Consider the following 9173-nt stretch of genomic DNA (forward strand, 5'->3'; position numbering starts at 1 on the left):
CAGAGAACTGCATTCACAGTTATGTTGATGACAATATCATGAATAACAGGTCCACCAAACATCATTGTTGGTGCAATACAATCTGTGTGAAACTACTCTTTGGGAATATGTTACTACCCAGGTATGATGCCTAACTGGGTAGTATGATTCATAACTCCACATTCTGCCAGTGCTGTCATGTCCAATACTTCCATTCTCTGCACTAAACCAGACAGTGATCTACGTTGTTGATAGGCATCTTTGCTTTTGAACAGCTATACAACCATAATAATCCATTCTTTGAAGTATTTTTCTGATGGCAGTTATTCCAGTCACTTATCTTGGTTGTATTAACTGTCTCCCAAGGCAGCTCATTAAGAGTACCTTAATGATTTCTTCTTACTATTTATTTCAACTGTCTACGTACTCATGAGATTATTAATAGTGTCCTACTGGAGTTCAGATGAAAGGTGGCATTACTTTCTGCTGGCATATGATGATTCCAACAACTGATTTTGGACGTCCTACTCCCTCTGGTATCAGGTAAATGGGCTTGCCTATTGCCCACACTTTTAATTGATACTGCCATCTGCCTGTCATATGACCCCTAGAATTAACAATACTTGCCAATACATGTTGGTGAACTGTGTGCGTGTGTGCATGCGCGCACTGAAAAATAAACACGAATAAGTCATATAATATAATACCTAATACAATAAAAGAATAAACTATAAAAGCATAGTAGCAAAATTAAAATGCATAAATTCAGAATAGGCTAGCAAAACTGGTTATCTGTGCATTCACTTTTACTTTGCTTTGCCATTCTAATATTATTAGCAGAATGGCAGGCCTATTTTAATTTTGTTATATATATGAAGTGGGATCAAAAAAAAAGTTTGCAGCTGACTTTATATCTTGAAATTGTGCATTGTAGCAAGTTGAAACTTATCTAAATACATTTGGTGATTCATCTAGACAGCAACATATGATCACCCATTTATCTGCAGTCAGTTGAATAGAAAGTGTTTATATATTTAGTCAGTGTGGGTCAGAAGCAAGATGTTGCTACTGCTGACCCATACTAAAATAAATGATTTTATTCAGCAGTGAATCTGCATTAAATTTTGTTTCAAATGAGGGAAAAGTGCAAAAGAAACCCCTGAAACATTTAAAAACAGCTTATGGAGAAGATGCTACATGTCATTCGAATACTTTTCGGTGGTTCAAAAAGTTTAAAGATGGCTGCTTGTCTGTTGAAGATGGTTGCTCTGGCTGCTCTTCAACTTTAAAGACCAGATTCATAGTCATGCTCATGATCTGATTAGGTGTAATTGATGTTTAAGTATCTAATAAGTTATTAGTGAAACTGGTATTTCTTATGGCAGGACTTTTTGTAAAATATAAACTTCTGTAATGCTGAGGAAGTCCCCCTAGAAAAGAGGGAGGGCTGGGGGTCCCCTCCAGGAATTTTTTTTAGAAAATCATGATGCTATATGAGCCAAATTTTAAAATTGGGGGGTTTTTTACAAAGTCTTACACAGTTTTGAGTGACTTTTTTTCTGAGATATCAAGAAAAAAAATTATCATTTTGGTCACTTGTTACTTTTGCCACTCATCCTGCACTCTTGTTTCTTTGTTGCAATGTGTTAATAAAGCTACCTTTTCCTTTATTTGATAATTCAATAATATTGTACTTACAAAATGAACAGTACACATTTTGACGCTTTTAAATGTCATAAGCACTAAATGACATTTCAAATTACAAAAGCATACTAAACTGGACAAAACTAATTTAATAGTTATTATTTATTAATATTTCATTCTTATAAATATTTCTACAGTAAAAGCATGTTATTATATTTCTTATTGCAATTTCTTTTTATGTCAATAGCTGCATGATGGCCCTGAATAAGACATGGTTTTATTAAGCATTTTAATTATTAATTAAGTGTCTTAAATCTGGCTTAACTCTGACGCACAATGCACCAAAGGCATTAGTAATAATAAATAATTTTTTTCTTTAAGCATATGATTTTTTTTTTATTTCTTTATAACTTCTAGAATGCCATTCAGGTAGGGAAAAAAACCCTACTTTTGAGACATGTCAATCAATTTTAACACAAATTTGGAAAAGAGCCACATTTCAGCAGAGGTTGTGGCTTGCATCCTCAGAGAGACTGGTGAGTTTTTGCATGTCAGGATCTTTGTCAATGTGCTGCTGCTGACCCACACTTTGTTTCTTCCAGTGATGAATTGTGGGTGTATGGCTAAGACCAGGAAACAATGGGCCAGTACTCACAATGGAAGACTTATCTCCAAAGTTCAAAAACAACAAGGCAATCTCAGCAATGAGGGTATTTTTTGTTTCAAAAGACTGTTTGTGATGAATTTGTCCTGCATGTTCAAATGTGAACCAGGAATACTACAAAAGTTTGGTATGCCATAAGGACTGGAAAAACTAAAATGAGAACTGAAGTCTGCTAAAGGCCAAATGACTGTGATAAGTATAATGAACAACTACACAGGCTGTAGTTGTAAATCAGGATGTCTTGTGGGTTGTTCACTCACACAGTAGTAAGACAAAAAAGTTACTATTGTGTGAGTAAATTGATGATTGTTTTACTACTGTGTAAATTATTGGATGACTGCTTTCTACAGCAGCACGTTAGAGAGACAATAAGAGAAAGTGATACCCTCAAATGATGAAAGAAAGCAAGTTTATAGTGCATCAACAAAAAAAAAAAAAAAAAAAAATAAAATAATAATAAATAAAAACACCCCAGATCACCTGTCCATCCCCTCCAAGAGTTTGTCTAGTTCTTCCTTGAATTCATTCAAATTACTAATATTTACAACAACAGCTGGAAGTTTGTTCCAACAATCAACTACCTGCTGGCTAAAGCCAAACCTTTAGCCAGAAGGTAGATGGGATTCTTCCACTTGTTCAGATTATGAACCTAAGGGGGCATAAATTCAAATTGAGGAAAGACAGATGTAGAATAGATGTGCAGAAATTTGCCTTTAGCCAGTGGGTAGTTAATTGCTGGAAATCTGTCATTGTGGAAGTTGATAGGTTAAATAAATTTAAGGAGGAACTGGACAAACATTTAGAGGGAATGGTTGTGTGAATTTTTTTTTTTCTGATGCTGCATAAGCTCATATGCTTGCTTTCTTGCATCACATGCCATGTTACTACTACTACTACTTTACACATCTGTCCTGCAACCATCCTTCTTCAATTTGAATTTATGTTCCCTCATATGCATAATCTGAGCAAGAGAAAAATCCTATCAGCACTGAGTCTGCTCAAGCCATTCAAAGCCTTAAAAACCTCAATCAGATCACCTTACAGGTGCCTAGTCTCTAGATGTTGCAATTTGCAGAAGTGAAGTCTTTCTTAGTAAGAGCACCTTTTTGTTCCCCTCACCAACTTCATTGTCTCTCTGTGCACATGTTAGAGGAGCTCTACATCCCTCCCTAAAATGAAGCCTCAAGGCCTGTATGCAGTACTCAAGATGCAGCCTAACAATTGCCATTTACAATAGGATAATTACCTTATCCCTGCTAGCAAAATTCCTGTATATCACTGACAAACCCCATGAGCTATCCTGGCAGCCTGTCTGCACTCTCAGAGAACTTCATCTCTGTTGTTTGTTTGTTTGGTTGAGTTTTATTGGCGCATCAGCAACTATGGCTATAATGCGCCAAAATCTTGTCATAAAAAGAAAAACTTCATCTCTCACTGCACTATTACCCCCTCAGGTTTTTTTCATTTTCCATCACTCTGATTGTAGTACCACATAGCTGGTACATTACTCTATGATTACTACTACCCATATCCAATACCTTGCATTTGTTAAATGTTTAACTTCAGCTGCAATTTCTCAGCCCTCTACATAATTTTTAGAACTTGTTACAGTAGCATACATTGATTACTGTTATTAGCTACCCTGCCACCATGGAAATTAAGCCTGATATACCTTTATCAATATTATTAATAAATATAGAAAACAATGTGCCCAGAACCACCCTGGGGGACTCCACTTATAACATTAGTCCACAAAGACAATATTCATTGATTTATGTCTTCTCCCATTCAACCATCCCCTTATCCATAGCAGTAACTTGCTCTTAATGCCACACTGCTCCAATTTGTAGCAGTTTTTTTATGTGCAAGGGCTATACTAGATGGACATTTAAAGTGCCAGCATCAGCTGGAATTGTGAACGTCTGTAAAACAGCAAACTACACTTAGCGCTTCTAATGTTTGATTCATTTCAAACTAGAAGGGGCATTTCTAATGCTGAATTGGATACCACCAGTGACTCACTTTTTCTAGTCTCAGTTTCAAGAGGATGTTGTTGTCCAAGTTCGATGTACTGCATATTTATGCATATAGTTGATTGCGAGTAGAAAGAGAAAATGATGATAGTGGATTCATCCAGCAAATTCAAATAGATTAAAAATAGGACAGTTTTATGTTATGTTTGAAACACATAGGAAGTTTCCCGAGAAGTTTTTTTATTTTACAGAATATCGATACAGAGTTTTGATGAACTTTTAATGTTAATTAGTGAAAAAAATCGCAAAATTTGATACTGTGACACAGAAATCAATACACAGAACTGTTTCACTGCAATAGACACTAGGGCTTATGGACTTGACCCCAGGGGCTCACATCTGGTGAGTATGGGATTAGCACACCCAGGGTCCTGAACTGGATATTATCATTCTTCTCTTTCTTGGTGATTCCCTTCTACTTTTGACACGCGCACTCTCACTCTCTCTCTCTCTCTCAGGGTAACTCAAATGTTTTTTTGGCTAGTGCAGCATAAGCTTTAGGCTTTCTTGTACCATATGACTAATAATAATAATAATAATAATAATGATGGTGATTTGATTTGAACATTTTTAAAAATTCAAATTTTGAAAGAATTGCTAATGAAACAACTTAATTTACCATTAAATAGACCTCTTCCTTCCAAATTTGGACTGACTGAAAATTTAATACTACCACACCCATCAAAAAATTTGAGCAGTGAGCAAAGAATTTACAATTATAGATTAACTTGAGGAAGGTGACTTGTTTGTTTATTATTTGGTTTTTAGGAGCATTAGCAACTAAGGCCATATTGCTCCAGGGATACGTGGTGGTCATTCCCTGACCTTTCTGCATCCTCCATATTTTGTGGTGATGGGCTCGAACCCCGGTCTAATCAAGAAGCGTGTGCTACGCACTGCTGCTCCTTCCCACCTGGCTATGGAGGCGCCCCCCTGATAAGACGAGTTGATCACCGCAAGAAATGTTGTATGCTGGGTCATTTATTTGTGTTGCGAATGAGGAAAGGACTGAGTGATTGTTCAGGATAGTATGTAATTTCCGTATTGGCATGGCTACAATTTTAAATTCGGTATCTTTAAAGTATAACCATTGACTATTTCATTCACTTAATTTCTCTCCAGGTATAACCTATCGATACACACAATTATGGGGTATCTTCTGAATACCTTGGTACAAAATTACATTAGATTAACACTAAGATAACTGGCCCAAAGTTACCATATTCCTTTTCTAAAGTACTGCCTTCAAAACAACATCATTCCAAAGTTTGCCAGGATCAATTTAAATCATAAAATTTTAGGTGTTAAGCAACTAGCACTCGCCACATCACATCATATAGTTAAACTTGCCTTAAGATCTCGGTATTCTAATAAACAAAAATACCTTACCCAAGTTAGGAAACTTCGTGACAAATTAAAAAATTATCTGCATCCTAACGATTGGTCTGTATTGAAGACTTCTATAGATTTGTGACATGAAGCACAGGCCTCAGAAATAAAAAACAGACACGTTAAGAAATTGAATACATTGCCACAAAAGAAGGTGATATAGTTGTACACGTTGGCACTAATGATATTAAGAGTAGGAGACTGGCGGAATTACTTAACAAGTACAGGTCACTGATGAAAAAAAGCCATGAATTAGGGTTGAATTTGAAAGTGGCTGCAATTCTGCCCAGACACGATAGGAGGGAGTATATGATGAGAGCCCTGTCGATCAATTCGGCCCTGGAAAGATTGTGCAAGGCTCAAGGGGTAGAATTTTTTTCAGCCTGGTCTGTACTTGTTAACAGGAGAGACTGCTTCTACAGGGATGGGATACACTTAAATAGAAAGGGTGCAAGAATGTTTGCTGATGCTATCGAGGCAGTGTTAGGTGGGTCGGAAAACTGCTAGATTGGGGGGGGGGATACAAGGACTAATAGATTAACAGTAACCACTGGCAGAGGAGAAAGTGATACTTACACTCAGAAAATGGAACAAAATTTAACCGACAAAAACACAAAATTGATAACGATCATAATATCACTAAACTTAAAAATAAACTAGATCTAATATTAAGAAAACTCAGAAAAATAAAGAAATCAGTTTATACACACTGCAACAGATAGGAATCCGCAACAATATCCTTCCTCATATGTTTGGTATCACCAAACTACACAAACCTGGCCACCCATTAAGACCAATTATCTCTTTCATTAAGTCAGCTTTTGCAAATCTATCCACCTACTTAGTTAAAATTATATCCCCTCTTACCAGATTCTCAGAATTCAAAATCAGAAACACCAATCAAGCCTTTCAGAAAATAAGCAATACCACAATTTCTGATGGAGATATCCTAGCATCATTTGACATAATCTCTATATACTAACGTGCATATCCCATACACTTTACAGAAATTCTTAACAACAGATAACACTTTGACTAAACGTACCTCTCTTTCTATTAATAGCATCTTTGAACTCACTTCACTTTTACTAGACGCCCGATATTTCAGATTCAATAATAAAATTTTCCATCCAATATTCGGTTTACCTATGGGTTTATGTATCTCGCCCCCCCCCGTCACAAATTTACCTAGCCACAATAGAGAACCAAATCCTACAACCCTTCCCCCCCAGAAATAAAATTATACACCCGTTACGCTGATGACATACTCATAATAGGCAATAAGTCCACTACAGACAATCTCTTTTTAAAATTTAATTCAATACATGATAGGTTAAAACTCACTCTTGAAATTGAAACCAACAACCAAATAAATTTTCTCAACCTTACTGTTTACAAAACAGGTACCCAACTAGGCACAAAGATCTTCAGAAAAAATACACATACAGGCAAATACCTACATTTTGCTTCGCACCACCCTCTCTGTACAAAAAAAGCGGTTCTATACAACCAAATACATAATGCCCTCAAATACAGCACCTCACAAAATGACTTAATCAACGAACTTCAATACCTCACAGAAAAATTTTCAGCTAGGAACTACCCAACCCAACTGATTCAACACACTATTTCCATCGACAAAAGTAAACCCACCACCAACGCAAATATACGCATCATCCTCCCATACCATAATGAACTTGCCGGACAATTTCGCCGTGTGTTTACAGGTACTGATATTTCCCTTATATGTACCAGCTTTGAAAGTTCAACCCAAGCTAGCACAGAACTCACAATTCATGCAAAAACCCACAATCCTTTAATTGACTCCACTATCATCATTATAAGACTTAAAACCAGCCACAAAATTCTCCGATATGAAGCCCTCATTATCGAATGGTTTCGACACAACACTAATCTCAACATCCTAAACGCAAAACTTCCCTTTCACCTTTCCTCGGCTTGGAATATCTCACATCTGAGATTCCCACGTGTCCCAAAGAGCATCACGAGAGTATAGAAAATTCCTTAAAATACAGCACGCGTTACTTCTCATTTAATAATATTTCCCGCTAGCCGCATACTCAAAATCCGCTATTTTTAACACTTAACCCGCCAAATTTTTAAAATTTTCATTTGTTTGTACTTTGTAGTGAATAAAAACAAACAAATAAATAGTTATTTATTCTGTTTTTAATATAAAATCAATATCTAAAAATCTAAATTAATTTCGAAATTCAATATCTCCTTCGTCATATGCTTCTTGTGTACCTATTTTTCGAAGCACTTCTTCAGATAAAACAATTTTTACAACACTCTTCAACTCTTTTGAGCCCGCAACTAGATTTAAGTTGCTGAATATTCTTTCCACATCTGCATTGGATAATGGCAAAATTAAAATACCCAGTGCAAATTGGCTAATTTCTTTAAATGGATTTTCACCACTTGCATCTGGATATTTCTAAACTTCTGACCAAAACTTCATTGTATTGTTGATGTTTTCCCATTTAACAAGAGTAATGTTTATATACTGTTGCTCATTTTTTTTCAATTTGATTCAAAAGATTTGTTTACTCTTTGTACTTCAGATAAGATAGGTTTTAAAAATAAAATATACGCTAAATTACTTTCATCTTTGAACATTGAATAAAGAAGCTGTGCAGTATAACGTTTGTCAGTCAAACGAGTTATTTCAAAATGGGCTTTTATTTTAATATACTGTTCTAAAATTCTTGTTATAGCAACTTCAATGGATAATCACCTTGTTTGACACGAATGAACTATCTTTTTCGGATCTGCACCATCGTTTATGGCACTGTATAAATATTTGAATTGATTTTGTCAGCTAGTGGATTTACTAAACCAATTATAAGTTTCAGCGATCATGAATTCTAGACATTCTAGGGAATGTTTCACGGGTTGCATGAGATACTGCTAATTGCAAAGAATGACATACGCATTTAATTAATATCAATTTCGGTACATCGGACTTCAAATGTGTATAAACGCTGTTATTAACTCCAATCATAACGCTATGATTATCTGTCCCAATGCCCACAAATTATTTAAATTCTGGTTTAAATCGTTTCAGCTAATTCTTCATATTATTTTTGGTATATTATAATTATGGAAGGTAGATTAAATGATACTGAAAACAGACTGACTCTGATGCCGTAGCCTAATGGTCAGGCGCGCGGGTGCATAAGTACACGTGCCTTGAGTGACCGGGGTTCAAGCCCGTGACTGCTGAATACGGTACTGTTTCTTGTATTCTGTGTATCTTGTAAACTCCTCTGGCCGTTTGGTCGTCCCGGAGTATAAACAGAAAATTTATTTAAAGGAAGTTTAAAATTTTCCAGCGTTATTTTAATTGAATTTGAAATATTTTCAGCGTTACATTGATCTAATTCTACAAGAGCTAAGAATGTAGAAACTCTTTTATCGAATTGCTCATCATAATACACAAT

At 35.7% G+C, this 9173-nt stretch overlaps 1 protein-coding gene across 4 annotated transcripts in view; it reads right to left on the minus strand.

The window, feature by feature from the left end:
* Positions 1 to 7669, minus strand: part of LOC150087114 (ankyrin repeat and death domain-containing protein 1A-like) — a 104506-nt gene extending 96837 nt beyond the window's left edge. The window contains exon 1 of one of the 4 annotated variants that reach the window (XM_090371819.1): positions 7283 to 7669. Coding sequence is in view for 1 of the 4 variants with exons in the window: in XM_090371816.1 (XP_090227942.1) it covers positions 6755 to 6775 (21 nt within the window). In the remaining 3 variants the exon portion in view is untranslated. Of the gene's footprint in view, positions 1 to 6754; positions 6975 to 7155 lie in introns of those variants that run through there. The other 3 variants (XM_090371817.1, XM_090371818.1, XM_090371816.1) reach the window with 3 other exon arrangements.
* Positions 7670 to 9173: the final 1504 nt, after the last annotated feature.

The sequence above is a fragment of the Mastigoproctus giganteus genome, chromosome 4 (assembly GCF_048544385.1).
Source record: "Mastigoproctus giganteus isolate SK-2022 chromosome 4, ASM4854438v1, whole genome shotgun sequence".
In the NCBI taxonomy this organism is placed as follows: domain Eukaryota; kingdom Metazoa; phylum Arthropoda; class Arachnida; order Uropygi; family Thelyphonidae; genus Mastigoproctus; species Mastigoproctus giganteus.